Genomic DNA, 25,990 nt, shown 5'->3' with positions numbered 1-25,990 from the left:
GCGCGCTCTCCTTCCCTGTCCTCTGCCAAGTCCTGGAGCGAGCCCTTTGGTAAAGGAAAAAGCTGCAGCTTTGGAGCCTGGCGAGATGCTGGGACCCAGGGAGCGGCTGCGGAGAGGCTCTGACAGTTGCGGTTTTGCTTACCCTCGGTGGAAGCACACGGGCTGGTTGGTATCATTGGCTGCGGGGGTGCTGAAGGGCACAGGGAGAAACGTTGCCACAGGTTTTCTGGTAACTTGGCAGGGGGGAAAGCAGGAGGCAGCTTTTTTCTGGCCTCTGCAGTGACCATTAGGGTAGAGAGCTCTCCTCCAGCTACAGCATCTCTGTGGAGGTGGTCCCAGGGAGCAGCAGGCCAGGGCAGGCAGCTGGTTTGGTTCTGCTGGCTGAGCAAATACCTCCCTCTCCAAGGAGTGCCAGTCCTGGGACCTCGGCTTCTCTAGAGCGAGGAAGAAATACAGCGGTTGGGTGGCTGCCCCTGCTCCCTGTACATCGGTTCATGGCCACCGACTGACGGGACTTTTGTGCCAAGCTAGAAAACTGCAGAAGCAGTGGCCTTGCTTTTATGAGGCTTCTCTCTAAGGGAAGCCTGCTCTCCTTTGAGAGAGCAGGCTGCCTGATGAGCGCTATCTTGGGGTGCTCTCCGTTGCTGGGGACCACAAGGAGGGAGGTTAGTTCTGGAGTGATTCAGCAGCATGTAGATTTTCAGGTGCTTTTGATCCTGACAGTCTCCAGGTGCGCTAGGCTGATGCAGGTAACTTGTTGCCCTTAGGACAGGGCACAGGTGAAACGAGCCTCAGAGAGCTACTGCCCCTTTTCAGTATGGATGGTCTGAAGGCATGAGCTGCATTTGAGGATGGGAGGAGGGATGAGGCCTCCACAACAGATTTGGGGGGTCTGTCTGCTGGCGTTTTGCACCAGGAGGTGCTGGTTTGTTACAAGTTTGCTGTTATGTGGCTCGCTAACACTTCAGCGTACTTTTGGTTATCACTACAGCCAAGCAATCACCTCTGTGGAATCTCTCCCCTCTGCGCCCCAGGTTTCTTTTGTGACCCATGAGCATCTGCTGGAAATACGTTATTCAGCACGGCAGTGAGTAAGACTCCTAGAGATCTTAGGTATAAAGATCTGAGTTTCCTTCCTGAGATCTGATTCATGAATCCCAGCAAACAGCATCTAGTTCAGAGCGGACCAAGAGCTGGCAGGTGTGATAGTCACCGGCTCTCTTGGCTTGACAGTCTAGGATCCAAATGGAGTTGCTCTGTAGTATCTTGGGTAGCTAGGATGGTCCCTTATGCTTTCTGTCAGCTAAGGTCAGCTTGGTGAGGGTGGCAATGGAACCTCTTTGCTCTGCTAGCTCATCTGGTGGCCATCCCCCCTTGCCCTCATCAGCATCAGTCTCTGTAGATGGCGTGGCACCTGAAAATCAAGGCAGGCCTTCTCTGAAGACTGGAGATCTGCTGGGGAGACTGTTCTGGGTTCTGGTCTTGCTTTGCTGCATTTCAGGCTCAGCAGCTCAAAAAATCAAACAGCCATGCTGAAGTCTCAGTGCTGGCTTCTGTATTTTCTCAGGTGCCAGAGCGTTGCCTCCAAACCCTTAGGCAAGCTGGACTTGGTAGCAAGAGAAGCTTCACCCTTTCCGCCTGGCCTGCTAGAACTGGCTGCAAACCACGCTGCCTCTTCTAAAGGATGTGACTCCTCAGGGACAGGAATTCAAGCTCCTTCAGCTGAAATTCCCAGGGTCTGGGACCGGCTGGCCTTGGCAGACCCCCAATGTACCAGCAAACTCAAGGCCGTTATGTCACATGCTCCTCATAGCTCACTTTTCACGTACGTGGCCTGTACTGCTGCCTGCAAGAAGATGTGAGGGAATTCTCTTAATTGTTTTCTGGCTTGAAAACAGGCTCCTACTGCTCCACAGTGTGAAGCACTGAGCTTGTTCAGAAGAGGAAAAGCAGATCTGCTTACGTGGTCCCGTACGTCTACGTTGCCAACCCACGCTACGACGGAGGCTGGTAGGAGGCTTCGTAAGCTGGCCGTAAACGTGGCGCGGGCAACGCAGTCTCTGCGAAAGGGATGAGGCCAGGGTGCAGCTGGTGACCTCCTGGTTCAGAGTCGCTCGTGAGCAGCGCTTCACAGGGCATCGGCGGCAGCGTTGTTCCCTGGCTTATCCGTCTGTAAACGATCCGCTCGCCTGTTTGCAGCCAGCAGACCCGAGTGCTTTTTCCTTCTTTCCTAGTCTAGTGCTGGAGCCACTAGGCCACGCTGCCTCGCGTCATGGAGTCAACTTTCCCTTTAGAAGCCAAGTGGTAACTCGTGCTGAGTCTCACCAGATTCATCGCTCTCATCTGACGTCAGGGCATTGCTGAGCGGTAACAACCCGTTCTGAACTGGCCCACTGCCACCTACTCGAGACGCCATCACCTTGCACAGCAGGCAGGTAAAGGGCACAATCCCTCTTTGAATAGCTGCTGGCCAAGGATGTTGCAGGCAGGGAGCTCCTGCGCAAGTCTAGGAGCCAGGAATGAGATCCTCTGATACGGGCTGCCTCCAATGACCAGAGCGCTCTCGTCTTGTCTGTTTACCTGTCTGAAAAATGAGTTGAGGACAGAGATGTCTGTCACGGGGGCGGCTAGAGGGCCATCAGGAATACCACAGTGATGGATAGTGCAGCGGATGCTGTTAACTGTCACTCTGCTGCCTGGAGAGAAGACTTGCTTGGTGCCTACGTGTAGAGGTTTGGCACTGCTTGTGCCATAAAATAGCACGGGATGCGACAGTAGCTCCTTTCCAGTGTCTGCTGGGTGACAGCGTGAGGGGGGAATTAGGACGTGACCCACATTTCCAGTCCTTGGCAGAGGCAAAGGGCTCCTTTTGCTTAGAATTTGGTGTGCTTTGTGCTGGACTGTAGGAACTGCTGTCTAATCCCAGTGCAACTGGCGATCTGCACATTTTGCTGAGCATCTCAAGGCATGAATTAGTTTCCATTTCTTGTTTCTTCCTAACCTTAGAATTAGGCAGTCCCAAACCTATTTGAGTCCTGACCCTTACAACCAATTACTCAGTGACCCAAATGTTAGCACAGATGCCTCTCAGTCTCTCAACCATGGAGTCCTGGTTGGAGCTGCTGTGATCCCCTGTGTGCAAAATGCTAAGTGAAAGCTGAATTTGAAGATGTCTGCAGGAAGAGTTGCTGCCTGTGTGAAGTGTGCATGAGAGAGGGAGGAGGTTGTGTACCCAGGCAGGCACTAAGCAGGCTGGATACCCTTTATCTCTTTTGGGCGTGGGAATGTCCTGGTGCAGGTATCGAGGCTCTGCCTTGCGCTCCCTCCTCTCTCAGCTAAAGCACTTCTGAGCGTGAGCTGGGGTAACGGAGAGCAACTTTGAGCTGAGTTTCTGAACAAAGCTCCCCAGGAGTAATGGGGAGACAGGCTTTAATTAGAAAAGACCTCCAGCCTTCTGTGTGCACCAGAGCCAATTGATTACAACCCACTGAGTTGCTGAAAGACACTGAGTAGGTCAATGTGCTGAATGCCCTTCTTGCCCGAAGCCAGCACTGCCTCTGTGCTGTAGAGCTGGCAACTGTGTGCAGTTTTCCCCCATCCTCCCCACCTCCTTGCCGAGGCTCCACATCCTCCCTGGCAGCTTGTCACTTCTCTGCAGATGTCTAGACAGGAGGATTCAGTGCGTGTCAGTTATGCCTAATTCATTAAAAAAGCCCAAACCCTACTGAGAGCTGGGGATTCTCAGTCCTGCAGACTCAGCGCTGTCTGCGGTGCCCTGTGCTGCCTTGAGGCTAGCTCAGAGCAGATTAATTCCACCGATCGGCAGGAGCAGCATGCGCCTCGCCCTCCCATCCATAGCAGGGGGCTTGGGGAATAGAAGGCAGATGTGGTCAGGAGCAGCGCTGGCAGCGGGAGCAGAAGAGAGAGGGGAGGAGGTGAAGAGTTGTGTTTGGGGCTGAGGTGTGTGCTCCTAACCTCTCCTTGCAACTCATCCTGGTTGTGTGTTTTTGGCATGCTCATGTCCTCCACCGTGTCCATCGGGAGCTGGCAGAGGGGTGCAAGGTGTCCGAGTCCTCAATCTGGCTGTCTGAAACTGCCAGCTTCCTATTTCTACTGTCCCTCCTGCCATCTCTGAGGGCAGAGCTGGTGCTAGGAATGACAGCTCCCCTTGCCACGTTAAATCACATTTCCATCAATATTTGCGGTTCTGACCTCTGTATAGGTGCAGCTGTAAATCAGCCATCACAGTAGCGACGACTGGACCTGCAGTTCAGAGCATCTAGTTCACTTGCTGGTCCTGAACTGTAAGGTCCCTCTGCTTCCTCGCAATTATGGGCTCTTCTGGGCTGAACACACGATTAACCTTATATTAAAAAGACTGAATGTGAGCTGCTGCGTGCTGTCGGTGTCTGTTTGAATTCCCTGGATGCAGGTAAAGTGTTACAGGGGCTGAGAAGGGACTGAGCCCCAAAGTGTTGTATTGAGGGGGGTAGTTTTCTGTCTGTGTCAGTGACGCTAACGTGACAGGTCCTGGTGGGGACAATTGCCTAGGTTTAGTGCCTGCTTTGCATCTGAGTCCTGGGCATATACAGCTGGATGATTTCCAACCCTCTTTGATTGTGTTTATTGTGGGGAAGGGAGCAGGAAAGGTAGGAATGCAATATATTTCGTAATGGGCAGTGCCAGGCTCTCTAAAAGAAGAAAGAATTTGGGATATCCAAGTTTGAGGTGCAAGGGCAGGTAGTGTATATTTGCTGTAGCTTGTGAAAACAGCCCTGGTGTCTTAGACATGCCTTCTGCAAGAGGATTACTGATGCAAAAATGCTGCTAGTCATCTCGTAGTTTACAGCCGCTTTTTTAGATGCGGGCTTCAGAGCCATGGACAGGGTTCAAGAAAAGGGATAGCTCAGCCAAATTAACGGAGCCTCCACAAAGCAATAAGGAAGGTGAAAATTTGCAGGCCTGCAGCGTACTCAGCTGCATCTCTGGATGCTGGTACACGCTGTGTTAGTGGTCTTACTTTGCAACAGCACAACAGCAGTTATTGTTACTGCCGGCTCAGCTGTTTGCGTCCCTTGACTGTTGAAGGGAAGGAGGAGAACACAGGAGCACATCTTCTTCCCAGCCCTGCTCCCAGGAGGAAAGAAGCTACGTGCGCTTGTGTGCACACCCACGCAGCTGGGCAGGGGCTTGCCTGTGCCCCTTAGGCTGCCCCCATCTAGTCCTGCCCTGAGCTGTAATGTGCATTGCACGTTTCAGTTCTTTAGGGGAATGCTGAATTGCAGGAGGCTGCTTACTGGCAAGTGACTCCTCTCAGAGGGGTTAAAAATAAGAATTCTGACTTCTGGTGTAGGGGAGACAGAGATGCACTTGGAAGCAGCGATTCCTGTCTGTGCCTCCACTGTCAAGCTCCTTCTTCCCCAGGGGTCCGTGCTGTTGCTCTGCCCCAGGATGAGTTTTGCTGCGCTGTTGTGGAGGGCACCGCTTTGGCTCCAGCGCTCGGAATGGAGGTCCGAAGCTGCTGAGCACAACAGAGTAGTGCTGCCAGCAGCCCCTTCCTGCCTGGGGACAGAGCCAGAGGAGGTCCATAGGCAAAAAAAACTGACTTAGTGCCTGGGAGATGGACCCCCAGCACCAAGGAAGGGGGAGAGCCCCTCCTCTGAAAGGGAAACTGGCAACATGGTGCCACCTTATTGACTGAGGTTGTGCTGCGCTCTGCTCCGTTAGTGCCGTGATAGTGAGTGCCAGCCTCACTTAATGTCTCATGGCAGCACTTCTGTGGGAGATGCAGTGCTGGGCACAAAACAGGGCTTTGTAGCTGATTTACCAGAAAAGAGGTACTGGGATATCAACGTAGGAACAGGGCATGCATGGCAGTGATGGATTTAAGCATGATTGTATGTCAGGCCTTGGGGCATGTCATGCCTTGGAGTAGGGGATGTCACCTCGTCCCCAACATCTGACCAGCTGCACAGGATGTGTCTTTGCGGTCTCCTAGCTAGCCTGGCCGACACAAAATCTCCATCCAGGCTGTCAACAAAAAGCCATTCTCCAGGGCCTTCCTGGGGAAAGGGCAGGCTCTGAACTTTTCCCCGGAGGATACTTTGTTCCCTGTTTATTGCTCAGCACGCTTCTTTTCACTCTCTGCAAAATATGTTTTTTTTGTGCAAAGAGAACAGACCTCCCTTTGGGCAGGGATCATTTGCATTAATTAACAGAGCTGTTATGCATGGCCACGCTCTGTCGCATAGGAGCCAAACAAACGCCTTCTTTTTTTTGTCATAACCTAAGAGTTATTACAAGTCAGCCACCGCATCCATTATAGCTGATGTGTAACACGTGCATTCATGCTGCTGCATGCTCCACAAAAGTGGGCTTGTGTTTACTTCCCCCCGCTGGAGCTCTGGACACTGCTTTACTGTCTCTTGGGGTCCAGGCACTGTTCCCCATTAATTATATCTTAGCAGTGCTCTTAGACCTTCATTTCCTGGGAATGAAGTTTTACAAGGAAATAAGGAATATTTAGTGCTGCCAGTGAGGCTGACAGTTCAGGCACAGGGAGCAGCACAAGCAGCAGTGGGGTGTCCTTTCCCTTTTTCCCCACTGATTATATTCTGACCCATTAAAGCAAAAGAGCTCTGATGGGAACAAGTTATTGCAGAGCGGAGGGAGCACTGGGAAGTGGGACTGAAGGGGCTGTACCCACTGTAAGCCTTAGGCCGGGCCCATGCTGGTGCTCCCTGCGCTTCAGGATGGTGACCTTTTCCCAAGGTGGCTGATGGGTGGGCGAGCTGCCCTTCAGGGGAGGGATTGCTGAGGCTGTAGTGCGACTGTAGCGAAAAACCACCAAGCAGAGTTGGTTCAGGCTGCCTGCAGCTGTGGGTCAGGTCAGCTGTGGACTGTCCCCTGGTGCAGGGATGCTCGTGGGAGCCCAGTGGCAGTGCGGTGGCTGGGACGGCGTCTCCCTCTGGTCCTGCTCCCTGCTCGGTCACATCAGAGACCAAGTGACACGGCAGTGGCGTAGCTCAGGGTGCTGGTGTTTCAGTCGAGCTCTGTGTGGTGCATGTCAGCCCTCGCTGGTGATGGCAGGGTGGAGAGGGGGGCGAGCAATAGCTGGTCCTTGCCTCTTGGCCATGGGAATCATTGCAAGGAAAGATAATGTCACCCTTGTCACTCTCTGCATTTGTACTTGCCCAGAGTTGTGCAATGACTCAGTGGCAGGGCTGGGAAGAGAGCCCAGCACTTCCGATCCTCTTTGGAAATGCGTTTGATTACTGTGATGCCAATGCATCGGCTACAGCAACCTTCAGTCTGTTGTGCCCTCTGTGTCTCCCCGACCGCTGGAGCTGGGTTGTGTGCTACCCCCTGCCTGGCTGGGGTGGGAAACCTTTTCTCACCAGTCTCCGAGAGCGCAATGAGAAGCAGTCCCATCTTCTCCCTGCTCCTCTGCCCTGTCCTGCGCTGTCCCCCCCAGTCCTCCCACTGCTGCGGAGCCGGAAGCTCCCATCCTTTGCTACCAGCACCCAGGGGGGCGAGGCGAGTGCTCTCAATTAGATCTGGGGCGTGACTTAAATACTGATGGGGAGAAGTATGCTCAGCAGTGTATTAAAAAAATAAACCAGCTTGAGTAGATCAGGAAAACCCTCAGGCTTGCAGCTAGGGAGGGGAATAAAGGCGAGAAAGCACTGTCCACTCTGCCACTAAACCAGGTCTGGGAAAGGAGCTCTGGAGCCCAGGTAGAGATGCTGATAATTATAAATCCCCTTCATGTGGGCACCTCTCATCCAGCAGTGTCCACGCATGTGAATTAACACGCTGAGGGTGTCCTAGGGATGTTGCAGCTTTCTGAAAAGCTCAGCTGAGGGGTGTGGGAGGCCAGTTAACTCATGGGCTCTTCTTTCCTGTCAAGGGCACAATGGCATCCTACTCTCATTGCTGGAAAGCATCAACAGGCATTGCCGTTGTTGTGTGCCCGTGAGTCTTCCCTGCTGACAGAGAGATGAGGAATCTCATATCGTGTGGGATGATGCAAATAGAAGAGGGCATTGCAGGCTTCTCTCCTGCTCGGGAAAGATGTTTATTCATCTTTTTTCCTCCCCCAGACTCTAGTACACGATACAATTGCTATTTAAAAATGAATAGATGGCTGCATTCGTGGCTGAGCAGGCACAGCATGGTGGGTTTCTATTTTTAGGCTCAGCACGGCTGGCGACGTGTAGGTGTCGTGAGGAGCACAGAGGCTGAGGGGATTCTCTCGCCGCAGGGATGCGGGGGCAGGCGCACGAGTGCAGCACACGGGCTTTTTTTTCTTCAAGCTGCCTTTTTTTTCCTGCTCCCTCCTCCTTCTTCCTCCTGCTGCTCAGTCATTCTCTCTTCACTCCCCCACCTTTCCTTCGGGTGCTGGTGGCAGGGAGACAGTCAAATGCCTTTCGAAACACCATGAGCAGCCTAGATGCAGACAGCATGGAAAGAGAAAACATCTTTGCACAAATAAATGCTCTTATTCCTTGATTAGGCGATTTTTGTTTTCTGCAAGCCAATCAAGTTTATACTCCTGCTCCCTGCCTGGGCTGTCCCAGATTGTATGGAAGGGCTGTCCCGCTCCATGCTCAATGGTGTGTACGTGTATGTGCAGACTGAGTTCTGCATCGGGTCCCAGCTGCCCGATCAGCATCTCTGTTCTTTGTTGTCTGTCCCTCCTGTCAGCCTTGTCAAACAAAAACTGCCCGAAGTTCAAAGTTACCTATTGGAAGGACAGCCAGGGGCTCAGCCAGGGCTGCTTCCAGGGAGCTCGAGGAGCTCTGCTTTGCCCAAACTGCCTGCTAGGCTGGTGCAGGAACAGGAGCCTGCGGTGCTGGAGCAGGGCTGTTTGGTGCGGCCTTGAGGCTGCGGTGAGGTTGGATGTGCCTGGGTAGAGGATGCTGGAGGGAAGTGGAGATCAGGATCCTGTTCCCTAACTGACCACCTGGGAATCCCCTGCCTCTGTCCGAAAAGAGGTCTGAAATATAAAATGGCAGGAAGAGTCCAGTTCCAGGTCTGCAGGATTCTGTGCTGGAACTGTAGAGCTCTGTGCTGCGATTGCCTTTGCCCTCTGTCTCATCCTCCTGAATTGTGCGGGCACAGGAAAGACAACAGCTCCCCGAGCTTAACTTTTGAAGGCAGGCGTGCACATTACAGATCTCCTAGCATCTTCTGGAAGCTGGAAGGGAACAGCCAGCACTTGAAGAGCTGTGGTCTATAACATCACTCTTGCCTTTTAGGATATGGGATTCTCTGGTTATTTTTTGTTTAGGCTAATCAGGGTTGTCATGTTCGCTGTCTCTGGTGGTCTGTTTAAGCTGTGTTTGATCAATGCAGGACTGGCTTGCCCTGGTGAGACTTCTAAGATCAATGCTTCTGCTGATATTGCATAGAAATGCGCCTTGTTAGGCAGATTTGGAGATGGTGCAACTTCAAGGAAAACCAGTGTGAGCAGATATGTTGTAGAGTGGTACCCTTCTGAAGGCAGGTAAGGAGGATATCGATCCAGAGATGAACACAGCTGGGAAGCAGCGAGTGTCGCAGAACAGAGAAGAGTCTCAGCATCACTTTGCATGACTTGTGCTCTTCCAGGGACTGTCTCCTCCCTGTTGCTGGTTTGTGAGCAGGATGATGTTTCTCTGGCAGGGGCCGATTAGACAGGAGCTGTTCTCGTGCAGAGTCTTTAAGCAGTGGTGGGCACACTTGGGGCCTATGGGAATTGTCTGGGGCTAGAGCTATTCCTGCCTGGGTAATGCTTTGGTTTTCCCCCATGCCAGTGCTGCTGAGAAGGGAAAGCCCACCATCTACCACCTGCAGCCATGGAAGGGGGTGTGCAGCTCCTCAACCGCGACGGCCACAGCATCTCCCACAACTCCAAGCGGCACTATCACGATGCCTTCGTGTGCATGAACCGCATGCGTCAGCGCGGGCTGCTCTGCGACATTGTGCTCCATGTGGGCACCAAGGAGATCAAGGCCCACAAGGTGGTGCTGGCGTCCTGCAGCCCGTACTTCCACGCCATGTTCACAAGCAAGTAGTGTCCTCTGTTCCCCGTGGCCTGGGTCTCCTTGCTCTTCAAACCCTCTCTTCTCTGCAAAGCCCTCCACTTTCTGTCCTGCTCCCTATTCTCACTCCCCTACCCTATGGAAATATGAAGCCTGTAGATCATGTCTGTGAGCAAGTGCAGTAATGTTCCTCATTTGGCTCCCTTCCATGAAGCCCTTTGCCCATAAGTCCCCCCCCCCCAGGTATCCTGATGCCCATCCTGCAGACATGAACCCCATTCCCTAGAGTATACTGCTGCTTCTCCTTGCGAAGAGGTGGGCAGGAGACCTTTCTGGGCTGTGATGTGGGGCTGTGGAGGTGGATGCGGCTTGTTCCATGCATGGTCAAGTCTTACTGAGGGGAAACAATCCTGCTGTGGGACTTTGTTCATGTCTAGTATCCGTGTTGCCCTAGATGAGATGAGTGAGAGCCGCCAGACCCACGTGACGCTGCACGACATTGACCCGCAGGCCCTGGAGCAGCTGGTGCAATACGCTTACACGGCTGAGATTGTGGTGGGCGAGGGGAATGTGCAGGTAGGAGCTTCCCCCCAAATCTCTCCTCTCCACAAAACAGTTCTGTATGAGACTTACCTCCCGGGGGCTCTTCTCTCCCTCTGCTCAGCACTTTCAGCTGTTGTTCTGTGATGGCACCTGGATCTGGCAATGGTCAGGGAGTTCATCTGCTCCCCTGCACCCAGCGGTGTGGTTCCTGCGACTGCTGTGGCTGGGAATGGCTCCTCAAAGCACTGTGCAATGGCCAGGTCTAGTCCTGAGCATCTGCCATTCTCCTGCCATCTCCTGGCCCTGTGGGGATTTATCAGTGTCCTCCTCAGCTCTTCTTTAGCTTAGTCCTGTTGGAAACAAAAATGCTTTGTCCTCTATGTGCTTGTGTGCCTGAAGGTGCTCAGTAAGCCTGTTCTGTTATTGACTTGCAGTGAGAGGAGGGTGAAAATGGTTTCCTTGCCCTGGAAACTCTCTTTTCCCCCATTCTTTTCCACTGCCAGACACTTCTTCCTGCTGCCAGCCTGCTTCAGCTCAATGGTGTGCGGGATGCTTGCTGCAAGTTCCTACTCAGCCAGCTCGACCCATCCAACTGCCTGGGGATCCGGGGCTTTGCTGACACGCACTCCTGCAGCGACCTCCTCAAGTCTGCGCACAAGTATGTCCTCCAACACTTCGTGGAGGTGTCCAAGACAGAGGAGTTCATGTTGCTGCCTCTTAAACAGGTGAGGTCCCAATGGGAGTGTGAAGGTACGAGTGTGGCAAGGCTTTTTGTGCTCTGTCCTGGAAGGCACAGTGTGTGTGTGTCAAGAGCCCAAGAAACCTGCACTGAGGGGACAGGGTTTGGCAGGGGAATGTACCCAGATTCTGTGCTTTGGTCCTCTCTGCTCAATGGAGAGACAATACATGGGAAGAGTGCTGTCAGAGAGTGAGCGTAATCCCATGTGAAATAGGGATGGGAGGGTAGCACGGAGGATAATTGCTGTCGCTGGTGCTTGCCACGTGAGCTCTGAGCACACTGCCCTCTCTCTGGGAGCACAGGCCAAGGAATAAGTCCTGGCTGCCCTGGTCATGTAGCTGTAATATTTAATACCAAGCTCAGCTAATGTTTCCTGCTGCTCTTCACATGGTGCCAGTATGGCCCCTGGCTCAGCGCTGCCTGCAGGGTGCTGTGCGGTGCCCTGGCCAGCAGGCATTCCCAGTCCTTGCTCTGCATCACCCAACCCTGTATGGTCCCTCACCAGGATACAGACGTGTCCCTTCACCCGTTCTCGGGGCAGTGGGATACATGGCAGTAAGAGGAGGGTATAGATCTCCACTTGCTCCAGCTCCATTGTCCTTGGCGGGTGAAGTGTGTGCTGGGAACAGCCAGGGCACCTGGCTCTATCCCATGAAATATTGAAGGGACGCGTGCAAGCAGAGTTGTCTGCCTGATCTCACTGATGTTGATTGGAAGTGTCAGGCATTGCAGCAGCTTCAGACACAGAAGGGGGAAAATGAGCCAAAGAGGATGATGGAGGGCAGAGCTGTCTCCACACCAGTGCTGCAAGGAGAGGGGAGGCACAGCTGCACCTGCCTGATTTGGGGGTCCTGGTTGCTCTTTGGATCCTTCTGCATCCAGTGAGAGAGAGTAGCTCTATACCCCTCAACTGCCAGCACCTACAGGAGGCGAGGGCTCTGCCTCTGGCAGTGCTGTTCTGCTGGGCCAGTTACCTGGGTGTGTGAATGTGTCCTTTCCTCCCAAACCACACCAACTGACTCCTGCCCTTTCCACCCCACTCTGCAGGTGCTGGACCTCATTTCTAGTGACAGCCTCAACGTGCCATCGGAGGAGGAGGTGTACCGGGCTGTGCTCAGCTGGGTCAAACACGATGTGGACAGCAGAAGGCAGCATGTCCCCAGGGTGAGTCTGCTGGGGAAGGTGGCCTGGTTCTACCCACCAGCTCCGAGTGCCTGGTCTGGGTGGATACACAGCTGCAGGGTGGCCAGAGGGTAGGGACAGCAGGTCCCTGCCATAGCACTTCTAGAGATGAGGGTGTTGCTGAGAAAGTTCAGTCCCACAGAGTGAAGTCCAAACTATTGACAAATCCGAGGGGGATGCCCTGTCTGACCCCTGGCAGCTTGGGCACACGGAGGTCTGGGGAGGATGCGGGCAGCAGGAGAGGTCAGCCTTGCCTGCAGCCTTCCCGAGCTTTCGCGTGCATCCTCAAACAAAAAGCTCAGGCAAATTTGAGCAGGGACTTCTTTTAACTCATGCTTTTGTCTCTCTGCATCTGCACCTTGGAGCATGGGTCTGTGAGTGTCCTGCTTGCCAAAGGTGCAACTGGAGAAGACACGGTTAAATCCTTTCCTGCGGGGCTGCCGGTGCTTGGCACAGCATGGGCACCCTCTCATGGATGCAGCCTCGCACTGCAGTAGAGGCTGTGGGTGCCTCCAGCAGCCCCGGCCTCCTGTCATCTTGCTGCTTGAATGCTTCCAGGCAGGCAGCGGGTGGGAGCAGTGGGAGGAAGCATCCCTAGGTGTCCTCCCGAAGGGTGGGACTGACATGAGACAGGGTGAGGAAGACTCAAAGGGTTTCCCCTGGGTTTCCACCTACCCCAGGGCTTGACCCTAGGGAAGTTCTGTCTCCACCTTTGCTGGTTGTATACACTCAAGCATCCTTCCTATGGGCAATGCAGGCAACGTGGGGCATGCTGGGCAGAGGGAGGTGGTGTCTGGGCTCTGCAGCCCTGCAGCGAGGATTCTTACTTGTAGCATGAGTGCTGGAAGAGGATGTGGGTACCGGCAGAGGGCAGGGGGGATCTGGGGTGGCTGTGGGATGTGTCGCAGCCAGGCCAAGGGCTCCTGGCTCTGCAGAGACATTAAGGCTGAATTGCTGCATGTGCTTTGGTGCCCTTTGTCAGCGGGTGCCTGTCCTGCCAAGCGAGCAGGATGACATCTCCAGGTGGAGTCAGCCTTGCCAGGATCCCTGGGGTTTGTAAGGAAGATGTGGGGGCAGCACTGGGACGAACCCTTCCCACCCTGCCGATGGGGTGCCATTCCTCTCCCCTCAGCTTATGAAGTGTGTGCGGCTGCCCCTGCTGAGCCGGGACTTCCTCATGAGCAACGTGGACACAGAGCTGCTGGTGCGGCATCACTCGGAGTGCAAGGACCTGCTGATCGAAGCCCTCAAGTACCACCTCATGCCGGAGCAGAGAGGGGTCCTGAGCAACAGCAGGACGAGGCCGCGGCGCTGTGAGGGGGCCAGCACCGTGCTCTTTGCTGTGGGTAAGGCCCTGCCACGCACACACGTACATGCAAACCCCTTCGCAGGGCCTTGGACTGTTGTTTGCTCTGTTTGCCATCCTGTGCGCAGGTGGGGGGAGCCTGTTCGCCATCCATGGGGACTGCGAGGCCTATGACACCCGGACGGATCGGTGGCACATGGTGGCCTCCATGTCGACTCGCAGGGCCAGAGTGGGCGTTGCTGCCATTGGGAACAAGCTGTATGCTGTGGGCGGGTAAGGAGGGCACGGGAGCCGTGCATAGGGAGCTGGCAGGGATGCCTTCGGCAGCCTCTGAACAGAGCCGATGGTGAGAACGGTACAGAGCTGCTCTGGGAGCAGAGATGGCCAGCAGAGCCTCCCAGGGCCAGCCTCCAGATGAAGCAATCCAGTATCTCTGGGTTACTAACTGCAGGAGTAGCAACTGAAAGCTACTTCCCTGCCCCTGCAGTTCCAAGCAGTGAGTTTGCTAGCTCTCGGTTTGGTGCTGGCTATGTCCTGGACTTGCGCTGCTTCCTCCCATTTGCTTTAGCCCTATGCTGCAGGCTGCTAAGAGCCTGCTGACTCCCCAGCCCACCTCCGCCCTGGTGTGTGGGGCCCTCTGAGACCTGCTCTCTTGGCAGACCACCAGGAGAGCTCAGCTAAGGGCTCTGCACTGTCAGCAGGGCTTTAGTGCACTCTGTCTTGAGGAAGCTGGGCAGGGGGCAGAGGGGAGGGATGGTGACAGGGACCCAAGGCTCTTGGTCAGCTCCAGAGCTGTAGGACCAACCTACAATTCAGGCTTCCCAGCTCTTACATGTTCTCCCTTTTTCTCCCTGCAGCTACGATGGGACCTCTGATTTGGCCACAGTGGAGTCCTATGATCCTGTCACCAATTCCTGGCAACCTGAGGTGTCCATGGGCACCAGGAGGAGCTGCCTGGGTGTAGCAGCGCTTCACGGGCTTCTCTATGCCGCTGGGGGGTACGATGGGGCCTCGTGCCTGAACAGGTAGGGGATTGCCTTGCTCCAGGCTCCTCCACTGCTCTTGCATGCACTGTCCTTGGTGCTGGGCGCCTGGGGAGCCCCCAAGGCCTGCTCCGGACAGACGGACTGGCCCCAGAGTAGATGTCTTGCAATCCAGCTCTGTCTTCCAGTGTCTTTGGCGCAGGCAAAGTTTCTTCAGGGGAAAAACCATTTTGTAGCCCTGTGCCACAACAGAATATAGCCTTTGTCAGTTCTTCCCTCCATTTTCCCTGTCTATTCCCAAGCTTCCTTGGGAGCTGCCCCTGAGGGCCTGTGTCAAACAGCTTTGACCTGGGCTTTGCCAGTGTCACACCTTACGTTCCTGTGTCCCTGCCCGCTGCAGCGCAGAGCGGTACGACCCTCTGACAGGCACCTGGACATCCATCGCTGCCATGAGCACCAGGAGACGCTACGTCCGGGTGGCAACGCTAGGTGGGTGATGGCGTGAGGACCTGACTGACTTCTGTGCAGACTGTCTTTTGCATTTCTGGTGGTTCCTTTTGATGTTCTTTTGTTCTAGTTCCTACCCCTTCTTCCTAGATTCCCTAGCTGTGAGTCCGGGTAGCCCAGCCATTCCTCTGCCATGTCCTGCCTCTGTCCTCCTCAGTCTCCTTAGTAGTTGGGTTTCATCACGTTCTGGAGGCAACTCCTGAGGGGACTCACAACTTGTTCCTCAGCTCCTTTGTGCCCCTTTACTTTGGAGCAAGAGGGCTGGCTGTGGATGATCACCTATCCCTGGAAAGGAAGAGACAACCTTATTACTCCTTCATTATAAAAGCAGGACAGTCCTTTTACTGACAGTCCAAGCAGTAGTGTGGAGTCAAAACTGTCTCTACCAGGGGTGTCACAACATTAGGTGCAATGCTGTGATATCTCCTGACTCCACTGAATGAGTCCTCTCCTTAAGGAGGATGCAGTGTGGGAGCTGGCCACTTCATTGTTTAGCGCAGCTATGGAATTAATGCAAGTACCGCTCTCCACCCTAGCAGGTGCTGGACCTCCCTGGGGACGCCAGGGTAGCATGCTGCACCCCACTGTCCCAGGAACCGCTGTGCGGTGTCCCTGTGGTGCCTCTCCCCACCCTGTTCTCTGGTTTCAGCTCTCAGTGCTGACTCAGAGGTTCCCTCCCCTCCAACACCAGCTCATACTCTCTGCCTGCCACAGCCTTTATTGGCGTTCCCCTGCTCCAGCCTCCGCTGCTAAAAATAACCCATTGCTCTGGTGGGGAGCACTTGCAGCTCCCATAATGAGGAGGTCAAGAAGTGGCAGGCGAACGAGCTCTTTGGGAAGCTTGCAGTGTGGCAGAGAAATGGCTTGATGAATATTTCGCAATGCTCCGTGCTGCAAGGGGAGGGGGAGCTGGGGGAGCCCTGCGGAGAGGAGCTTGGCTGCCTGGGGAGCGGGAGGCACTGGGGCTCAGCTGACACCTGTATGGGCACCCTGTGCAAGAGTTGTGGGAGGCTGTGCTGGGACTGGGGCCATGCTCTTTAGCTGACTCCTATGCGTGTGTGACTGTCTTTGCAGAAGGCAACCTCTATGCCGTTGGGGGATATGACAGCTCATCCCACTTAGCGACAGTAGAAAAGTATGAGCCCCAGGTAAATACAAGAGAGAGCATGCCTGGTAACCCTTTTCCTTCTCCCCTCGTTATAGGTGCCTGAAGGGGCCCTGCAGAAAGCTGAGGGCCACACAAGTTGCTAGAGAACTTAGCAGACAGTGAGAGATCAGCTATGGTGATATCTTAACAAACCACTGCTGTAGCTGAAAATGTGACGCTTCTAGCAAAGTATTGCAGCAGCAGTGGAGCAGAAGGTGTGCCCACCTGAGCCTGTGCAGCACAGGCCTGCCTGCCTCCTTGGAGATTAAAGCCACCATGTGTGACTATGAGATGGAGTGGGTATCAGCCCCCTCTCTAGCTCTTCTCCAGGGGCAGAGTATCTGGGGTGCAATCCAGAGCAAACTGAGCCAAAGCTCATCCAGGCAGGCTCCAAGATATCTCTGAGATTTTCAACCACCAGAACACTCTCTATCCCCATTGCCTGTAGGCCAGCTCAAGTTCTCTAAGAAGAACAGTTCTTGTTTATGTCCTGAGCTGTTGCCAGCTTCCAGCTGAGGTCCTTGCTGCCCGCACATCCAGAGCGGTTAGTGGGGATTGTGGCAGGCTGGGGGCATGTGCTGGGCCTGGGGTCTCACAGCTCTGTTGGAGCAGACTAGATCACTGCAAAAAGATCAAAGAGAAGGTCCTGGAGTTTTTTCATGAGCTGTAAAGCCACAGTCATGACTTGTACAGATTTGAAATAGATACAGCTCAACTCCCATGACTGGGCTGGGATTCAGCTGTGATGTGACTGGTGGGCTGGCACAGAGATCTCTGCTCAGGCCCCTGGGATGGCAGGACTCCTGCCAGCTGCGGCTGTGCTTTCCTGAGCCAGTCGTCAGAGGTCTCTCCTGGGGCCTGCAGCTCTTCCTGGGGGAGAGTTGAAGGGAAAAAAAACTGGGGTCCCCCAAAAAGTCTTTTTGGGGGAGGACCATTATGTCAGGAGCTGTGTGGTTAGAGCAGGACTAATATCACAGGACTGGGTTGGCAGGGGTACGTTGGAAGTGACTTGTACACCTAGCTCACAAACGTTGCCTCTTCCCAGATCAACACCTGGACGCCCATTGCCAATATGCTAAGCCGCCGGAGCAGCGCAGGAGTGGCCGTGCTGGAGGGGATGCTCTATGTGGCTGGTGGCAATGATGGGACCAGCTGCCTTAACTCTGTTGAGCGCTACAACCCCAAAACCAACACATGGGAGAGCGTGGCACCCATGAACATCCGTAGGTAAGGAGCTCTGCCCCTGCCACACTGCTGAGCTGCAGGGGAGCCTCAGCTGCTGCAGCCAGGAATGGGGATCCCATCTCACAGAGAGCCTTGCCTTGTTTGGCACTGCAAACCGTAAAATGCAGACCGTGCCCCAGGGCCTGGCTGAGGCTGCAGTTGGCTGGCTCTGTGCTGCTTGCAGAAAGGCAGCCCGCGCTCCCTGCTAGCACTGCGAGGGACCGGTGCGTGTGTGCCAGGAGGGCAGAGCAGGGACGTTCTGCAGCAGGCGTTTCTGCAGAGGGGTTTATTCTCAGCAGTCTGTGTGGCCGTAAAGAACCAGGTGGTATAGCTGGCTGAGGCCACGTAGGAGATGTTGCTGGGCTGCAGGAGGATTTAAGGCTTGGAAGTCTGAGGATTTTAGGCTCTTAGGGCCTGTTATTTAGAGGTGGCCCTTCTCCAGTGGGAGGAGGGTATCAGAGCAAAGGGGAAGATCTGAGGCTCTATACTGCACTCTGCCACTGACCGACTGTTTGAGCCTCAGTAGTTCATTTTCACTGGGCATTTGTGAGGCCGGGTACTCTTTTTTGTGGGGCTACAGAGCTCTGGCCAGTTCATCTGAGGTGCTGAGCTACACCCCACATACACTGTATTTGAGCCTCACACCCCGGTGGTCTCTGCATGGTCATTCCAGGAGCACCCATGACCTGGTGGCCATGGATGGGTGGCTGTATGCAGTGGGTGGCAACGATGGGAGCTCCAGCCTAAACTCCATCGAGAAGTACAACCCCCGTACCAACAAGTGGGTAGCAGCTTCGTGCATGTTCACACGCCGGAGCAGCGTGGGGGTGGCTGTGCTGGAACTCCTCAACTTCCCGCCCCCCTCCTCGCCCACCCTGTCGGTGTCTTCGACGAGCCTTTGACAAAGAATCAGGACCTGCCTTACCTCAAGGGGACAGGGGCGCCTGGCGGAGCGCTAGGCCAGCGTGGCCCGCCCCGCGGGGCAGCCGGTCGCTGTAGGAGGAGAGCGAAGGTAGCGGCTGCTGCCTCCAGCCCCAGCACTCCTGTGAACCCCGGAGCCATCCCCAGTCTTGGTGCACACATCGGATCAGCACGACCACAGCAGTTAGAAATGTGCTTCCTGGACGAGCACCCTCCTTCTAGAGGGAGAGGAGAGGGGGTGCTCTCTGCTCCGTTCAGACTCATCTCACCGCTCACCCAAAGGGCGTATATTTTCTTTGGTGAGGGGAAACTTTAAACCATTGCTGCTTCTTGGATTCACGTGATCCAGCCGGTGCCACACATACGAGCACAGCCAGTCTTGGAGGCTTCCAGGAGTCCTGTGGGGTGGCAGAGGTGGACAGCGCTCCTCCCAAGGACACGGCTGAATGTGCAACCATTCCTCTGAATGTCACTGTAGCCAAACTCTTTACCGAGCCTGTTGTGCACTGTTAAAGACTCTGAGGCCACTGTATGGTTCTCAACGGTGTCTAATTGATGCCTTAAAAAACACAAACAAAAGAAGCCCAGCTAAGGGACAGGGCCTGGAGGAGGTGAGGTTCAGAGACAAAACTGGATGCAGCATCCTGAACCCTCCAGTGTTGCCATACTCAGCTGACCCCACCTCATTCACTAAGACCCCAGCTGCCCGTTGCTCTGGGGAGTCCCCAGCCAGGCAGATGGGTCGAGTGACCTTGTTTGCATCCATGCCACTGCTGTCCCAGGTTCAAGTGTCCGTGCGGCTGCCTGCTCTCTGCACGTGGTCCTGGTTCACGGTTTGGCTAGGAACGGATCAGCCTGTTTGCTGTTCCCCTCTCTGCAAAGCAGATTCTGGGATTATGGAAAGGTATTGGTTCTTAAACAAGAACAGTCCAGCCTTCTAAATGAGGAGGATTGCCTGGTGTTACTTTTTTGGGTGTTAATCTTTTGCCTTTTTTTATTTGAATGCTAATATTTTAATTTTTAATGACTTCATATCCCTTTATTTTTTACACTATCCTTGTATTCCCTATCCCATCTGCTTTTAAGGCAGCAGAAGGGATGCAATTACTTTTCTCATTTGTTGATGAGATGATGACTGTGTCCTGGAAGACGTTCTCTATAGATGTGTGGGTGTGTGTGCGTGTGTGAGATACCGTCTGTACAGTGAAAACAGCATGGAAGGGACCATTTGCAATTAGTGACTCCCCAGCAATTAAGCAACCACTTGAATTAACTATAGGTTGAATAAATTAGTTCTCTAAGTCACAGGCCTGTCCTAGACCCACCTGTGCCATGGAACCTCTTGGGTGGTGTTTTCAATGCGTATGCTGTAGGGTGTGCGTATGAGCCTTGAACTGAGAGATACTATCAGGTGTTCTCCACATTATAGAGGAATGACTCAACCACTGGTACCTCAATAGTCTTCAAATGTAGCATTGGAAATATGGTCTAACTGTTTGTTTTGAATGAATTCCTTTATCCTTTTTCCCCTGCTCCTTCTCATCTCTCATTTACAGAGTTCAGATTTCACTTGTGATGGTATTTGTTGGCCTAAATTTTCAAGTGGCTAGGGGTTTCTTCTTTTATCTTTTCTTTAGGGTGAAAGGAGAGTTTGAGACCAGACAGGGACTCCCCAACTTAGAGACAATTTTTACAGCAATCTGATTTCTCCTGGACAGGTGCCTGCGTGTTTTACAAGCCCACTTATAGTGCCTAACATTGGACACATGAAATTACCAGCAGCTTCTGAAAAGCTGGGCTGCTTCTCCCCAAGGACAGTCTGGGCTTCTCAGGCTGAGGCAGCCTTTTTTGCTTTTAGAACAGACTCTAAATCTGCTTTTCATTCCCGTCTCACTTGCCAAGCCTCTGCCCCAGCCTGTTACAGCTCAGCAGCTCTCCCATTCCTCTCTATTGCAGAGGACCCTGCAAATGTCCAGGCTCTGCTTGTGCAGGTTGCCTCTTGGTCAACATAGAATTGTTTAGGTTGGAAAAGGCCTTTAAAATCATCAAGTCCAACCGTTAACCCAGCACTGCAACTAACATGGCAGTAGGGTTGCCCTAAGTAGGTTACATGAATCTCCTTTGTTCAAAGTAACGATGAAATCGGTGAAGTCTGCTCTGTTGCATGTGTGTGCGTGCGTGTGCCTACACGTAAGTGAGGTCTCAATCCTTTTCTTCCCATTCCTACAAGCAACATCAGGATTTTAGTCTTCTGCTGGACTCGTATTGACCAGTGTACTCAAGGTGCCCCTGGCTCTAGGGTCCTCTTTGAAGGAGGATCAGTCCAAAAGCCGCACGGCCGTGTCGGAAGGGAAAGGTGCTGGCGCTGGGCCTTGGCCCGACGTGCCGAGGTCCTGCCGAGGCCTCCGTGTGAGGAATGGCGTAAGGGCGGCGGAGCCCAGCCGGGCTGCTGAGGAGTACTGCACGACAAGGAGGGGCAGCGCAGGGCCAGAGAGCAACTGCTGAAGGGAGAAACAGGGCTGATTTCAAACAGGGAATGAGTGGTTATAGCAGTGGCTCAGCTTCTGGTCCAACTGTGGCTGCTGTAGCGTGACGAGGGCTGCTGCCTTGGGGGGCAGCAGGCAGCAAAACCAGAGGGGAAGCGAGCCGTGGAGCAGGCTGAGGAGAATTTTTGTGCCATGTGCCCTTGGCCCCAGTTGTAATCTTTAGCAATTTATACTACAAATGGCGTGCAATGCTGTCCTGCCTCTTGAGGATCAGGGAAACGGGCAGTGTGACTCCTGTCACCAGCCGGTTGGGTCCTGAGCAATATCACCACTGAGCCTGTTCTGCAGAAACCTGGGGAGGAGGGAGCCTTTTGTGTCTCTGCTGTACTAACTATGCAGGTGCTCACTGCTTTCCTGTGAAGGAGAAAGAAGGAAGGAAAGGGCAAAATACTTCCCCAGCAGCTTGCAGGGGTCCAGAGCACCCCGACCCACACTGTGTGGACACGAGGTGTCAGCATCTGCCCTGGGAGATCCCAGGGTGGAATTGCTTCTGGTGCTGCACATCCCTTGCTGAGCTGGAGGTCTCGGAGGGGATGTGCGTCTGTGTCTGTCTGTCTGTGCGTAGTACCCTATCTGAGGGGAGGAGAACCGTCAACTGTGTGTGGCTTTTCTGCCAGTTTTAGTTAGTGGTGTCTCACCCAAAATGTTACTTGTGCGATTTCCCATGTGAGCTTTTCGCAGCGGAGGAGCATCCCTGAGCGGGTGGCTCCGGGCTGTGTGTGTTGATGTGTTTTGCGCAGGGACCCCGGTGTCAGTCTGCGGTGAGACAGCAAGGCCAGGCAGGAGCCCTCGCCCCGACGTGGGGGCAGAGGTTTGCTTGGCCTTACTGGTAGGCAGACCCGGTCCACTCCATGTTAAACCGTTGTCACTCTGATTTCTCTGTAAGTTATCTGACTTATTTATGTGGAACTCTGTTTCTCTGAATTTTTTGCACTACGTGGGATTGGGGAGGGGATACAAGCAATAGAAGCCAACATGTACAATAAAGATGTTTTCTTGAATACCGGATCCTGCCTCTTGCATCCTTCCTTGTCACTTCTCTGGCCCCACTCCTGTGGAGGCAGGGAGCTGCTCCCCGTATTGCCCTGTGCGGAGGTGGGGAAGGAGCCCCAGGCAGAGGGTGTGCAGGGCAGGCTGCTGCGCATCTGTGCCTGAGCAGCCACCGATGAGATCTCATCTGCCTGGGTGCTGCCGCTCCAGGCTTTGAGGCATTTGCAGGGAGCAGGGACAGGCACCCATCTGGAGACCACTTCGGACCGGCCCTGCCATTGCGGATGTTAGTAGAGGAGGCCAGAGGAGCCAAAGCCAGCCTTGAAGGAACTGCTGCACTACAGGTGAGCTAAAAGGAGCTCTTAGCCCAGGTCCTGGCCCCGTGCTCAGCTAGCTGGTGCCGGGTGCCTGGCCAGGAGGTTGTGGTCCCGCGGACAAGGTGCTTCGTATTCCCAGAGAGGGTGCTGTGCTGGGGCTGTCCACCGCTCTACGCACCTTCACCCTACCCCAGAGAAAGAGCAGGGCAAAGATGCTGATGGTGGTGGAGATGGCTGGGAAAAGCCCAGCCCAAGGCACAGGGGCTTTAGAAGCAGACCGATCTACACCTTTCCCTGCCGTTAAATTCTCGTTTGGTCTCCCTGGGACTCCTAGTCCTGCTGTTGACAGCTTTCCCCTGCAGTGGAAATGAAAACCAGATGGAAAACATTCTCCTTTACCTCCAGCTGCCACATGCATCTTGCCTGGGGGTAGGGGTTGCCTGGGGGCCGGCGTAGCTGGTTGGCCCCATTCAGCAGCGGGGAGGCTCTGCAGCAGATCAGATCTGCCTTCGCTAGCTGCTGCCAGTCACTGCTGCCTGGGGGGGAAATGCTAAGCCCATTTCACGGTGGTGGAGGTGCAGGGGGTGAAAAGAGCAATGAGACGCTGCATGGCAGCATCCCATGGGGCCTGAAAGGGAACTTTCCCATGCGTGTGTACTGCAAGCCCTGCAGTTAAGCCACGATGCTGTACACGAGGCACGACAGACTTGGCTATAGCCCTGCCGTGTCCTCTTTCTGGCTGCTCTCTAGGCTCTTGCTTCTGTTTCGGCTTTCTATAAATAACTACTGTGCTGTAAAAGTCTTTCCAAAGTCTGGAGCCTAACTGCTTCCCCCCCCAGGTCAGGCCCTCCTGGAAGCAGTGCAATGGGGGGCCCGGAGAGCAGTTTGCCCCGCAAACCCGTGCGCCCGGTCACACCCGGCCCTGCCAGCCGTGGTGCTGTCACTGGTGTCCCAGTGAGCAACCTGATGCATATTTGCAGGACCTACAATAACAGCAGGAGAGGGGCAGTTATATCACTATTTTGAGCTGTAAGGTTTTATTTAGAACAACCGTGTTGGAGGAACAGCACATTTCTGGTCACAGTGCTGACCGTGTTAGTCATGGATCTTAAGAGGAATCATACTTTTCTTGCATAAAACACAGTTGTTGCTGTTGGCTGTAATTTTTGGTCTCTGCCAGAGGTGCTGGGACGTGGCTTTGCGGTTGGGTAGTTGTTTCACAGCTGTGCAGGGAGAACAGAGCTTGCAGAAGCACCCTGCCATAAAAATGATGGAGTTTCTGATAGGGGCCCGCCAGAGGGGTGTCCTGTGGCTTTCCTCGGCCGTGAAGGGTTAATGGATTATAGGACAGAAAGGGGAGGGGGATAAAGAAGCTGTTTTTAAAGGTCAAAAATGTGGAGGCCTTTGGGAAATTTTATGGCATGTCCATTATCAGCAGCTCTCTCTGGGCAAGTGTTGCCTGGCTGTACAATTACCTCTTTGGGGATACGTTGATTTTGTTACTGCAGGGTGACTTCAGTTCCAAGACAAGGCAGATGCAAATAGAGAGAGTCTAACACATCCAGTATGTCCATAAGACCTCACATAGCAAATCCCAGTTTGATTCAAACTGATTTTCTAGGAAAACATCCTCTTCTGGTTTTAAAAAAATCCCTTGTTGAAGAAGCCATCACAGTCCTCTGGGAGTTGTTGCGGTAAGAAATAACGTTTCCTGCTAAAAACGCATGCCTTGCTCCCGGTGCAACTTGTCCCGCTTCACTTTCTCTGCATCTCTTCTCCTTATCTCTCTGCCAGCTGGGTGTCGCGGGTCCGTTCCCCACGCAGGCGCTCCCAGCCTCGCTGCATCACCGTAGCAAGATGGAGCTGCTGGGCTGTTGCTCAAAAGAGTCTGGAGACAAAACCTGCTCCTGGAGCAGCCGGCAGAAACGCTCTCCCCAGAGAAGAGTCCCCGTTCGCCCTCACTATTGACTCTCCCTGGCTGGACAGTCTAGAATAGATTTGTGGCTCTTGCAGTCTTCGCAGTGCTTCAGAGTCTTACTAGAAAGTTGCAGAGCTGTGTCACATCACGTGCTTTATAGTAATTTCTTAGTTCAGCACTATTATTTATATTAAGGAAATCTGATTTTTTTTTTTTTTTAAATGTGGTAGCAATTAAATTAGTTTGACAAGATCTAATTTCCATAACCTGAGTTGATTTGTATTAATTGTATTCTCCTTTAATTCTTAAAGTTAATCAAGCTCCCTAACAGCTGTACATCATTTTCCCAGGAATCAGTGTCAGCTGACAAACCCATAATTACCAGGATGATCTTCTTCACCCATTGAAATATTGGTATCCCCATTAACTTATGCAATTTCTTTGCAAATTCCATGGTCCTGCAAGACTTTCTGCAAATGAACAGCAGCGATCCAAGACCTTTGTTGTTCAGGCGTTGTAACACTCTTGGATATGAATTCTCTGGACCTTCTGACCCAGAGTATCTAAGTTTTGTGTTTGCTTTTGAACAGCCACCTGCAGTACCATGGACTGAGAGGGGGTTTGTCATTTCCTATGACTGCACTGCCTGGTTTTTTCAGTCCATTGAACAGAAATATTTATTCTGCATCTACCTTTTGTATTGTCAACAGCGAGTCACTGTTATTATTTCTATTTCCACACAGTAAGGGACTCATACCATGGTCAGGAATCTTTGGTTTGCCTCCTTTTAAAGCATTTCTATAAATATTCCTTTAGTTTTGCTGATCATACACATCTTTTGGTCTTTGCTTCCTTTATCAATTTGCCTTTATTCCTAGGTTTCAGTATATACTAGCTTTCCCCTGCTTATTTGTTGTATTTTTATACTGTTTGTTTCACTTCACCTCTAATCCAGGCTGGTTCTTTTTAACTAACACAACTGTTCTCAGTGCAGCCTTTTGAACACCTCGGAGAATGCTTAAACGATAATCACCGATATTATCCTTCTGCATCCTTTTTTATTCCGGCTGAACTGAACGGTGATCGATTTCCTTTTGGAAAAACGCTCCGGATGGATTTAGCATTAGGTGCATTAGGGGCTCCTCCAGCTTCGCCCTGTTTGCTGGTAAGAAATGTCAGCGTGCTGCGGTCGCTCACCGCCGCCAAGCACCGCTGGGCTTTTAATTCTGCGGTTAATTCCTCTTTACTGGGAAAAGGAGGTCTAAGACCGGATTCGCCCACCTCGAGGGCACCGTTTTGTGAATGGGGAAATCCCCAAGCTTGAAATGCTGCTAAGAAGAGGCGGGAGCGGGCAAAGAGAGCGGCGCTCGGGGGGGCGGCCGGGACCCCCCGCCCGCAGCCGGGCTCGCCGGCGAGCCCTCCCGCCGGGATGCCACCGCGCTCCCTGCCTGCCCTGCCTTCCCCTGCCTTCCCCTGCCTGCCCTGCCTTCCCCTGCCTGCCCTGCCCTCCCGCTGCCGCTCACCTGGTTCGCCCCTCCCAGCGCCGGCGCTGCCAGCCCCGAGCGGGGCGGGGGAGAGGGGCAGGAGCAGGGGCAGGAGGAGAGGGAGAGGCAGGGGCAGGAGCAGGGGCAGGAGGAGGGGC

The 25,990-nt window shown here is 53.6% G+C and overlaps 1 protein-coding gene across 1 annotated transcript; it reads left to right on the top strand.

Moving 5' to 3' along the window:
• Positions 1 to 1,740: 1,740 nt before the first annotated feature.
• Positions 1,741 to 22,053, top strand: KLHL17 (kelch like family member 17). The gene is made up of 12 exons (XM_082328861.1): positions 1,741 to 2,435; positions 9,798 to 10,050; positions 10,480 to 10,601; positions 11,072 to 11,293; positions 12,355 to 12,471; positions 13,622 to 13,835; positions 13,924 to 14,068; positions 14,653 to 14,820; positions 15,179 to 15,267; positions 16,360 to 16,433; positions 17,478 to 17,659; positions 18,330 to 22,053. The coding sequence occupies exons 2-12, from the start codon at positions 9,840 to 9,842 to the stop codon at positions 18,556 to 18,558; spliced, it is 1,773 nt and encodes a 590-aa protein (XP_082184987.1). The 5' UTR covers positions 1,741 to 2,435; positions 9,798 to 9,839; the 3' UTR covers positions 18,559 to 22,053.
• The last annotated feature ends 3,937 nt before the right edge of the window (positions 22,054 to 25,990 follow it).

Source organism: Platalea leucorodia, assembly GCF_965183815.1.
Source record: "Platalea leucorodia genome assembly, chromosome: 17".
Classification (NCBI taxonomy): domain Eukaryota; kingdom Metazoa; phylum Chordata; class Aves; order Pelecaniformes; family Threskiornithidae; genus Platalea; species Platalea leucorodia.
The sequence above is the reverse complement of the archived record's forward strand: the minus strand, read 5'-3'. Positions and strand labels throughout refer to the sequence as shown.

Coding starts and splice junctions, on each gene's coding strand:
- KLHL17 (XM_082328861.1), top strand. CDS start 9,840: ATGGAAGGGGGTGTGCAGCTCCTCAACCGCGACGGCCACAGCATCTCC. Junction 10,051..10,479: donor CTTCCACGCCATGTTCACAA/GCAAGTAGTGTC, acceptor GTGTTGCCCTAG/ATGAGATGAGTGAGAGCCGC. Junction 12,472..13,621: donor GAAGGCAGCATGTCCCCAGG/GTGAGTCTGCTG, acceptor CTCTCCCCTCAG/CTTATGAAGTGTGTGCGGCT.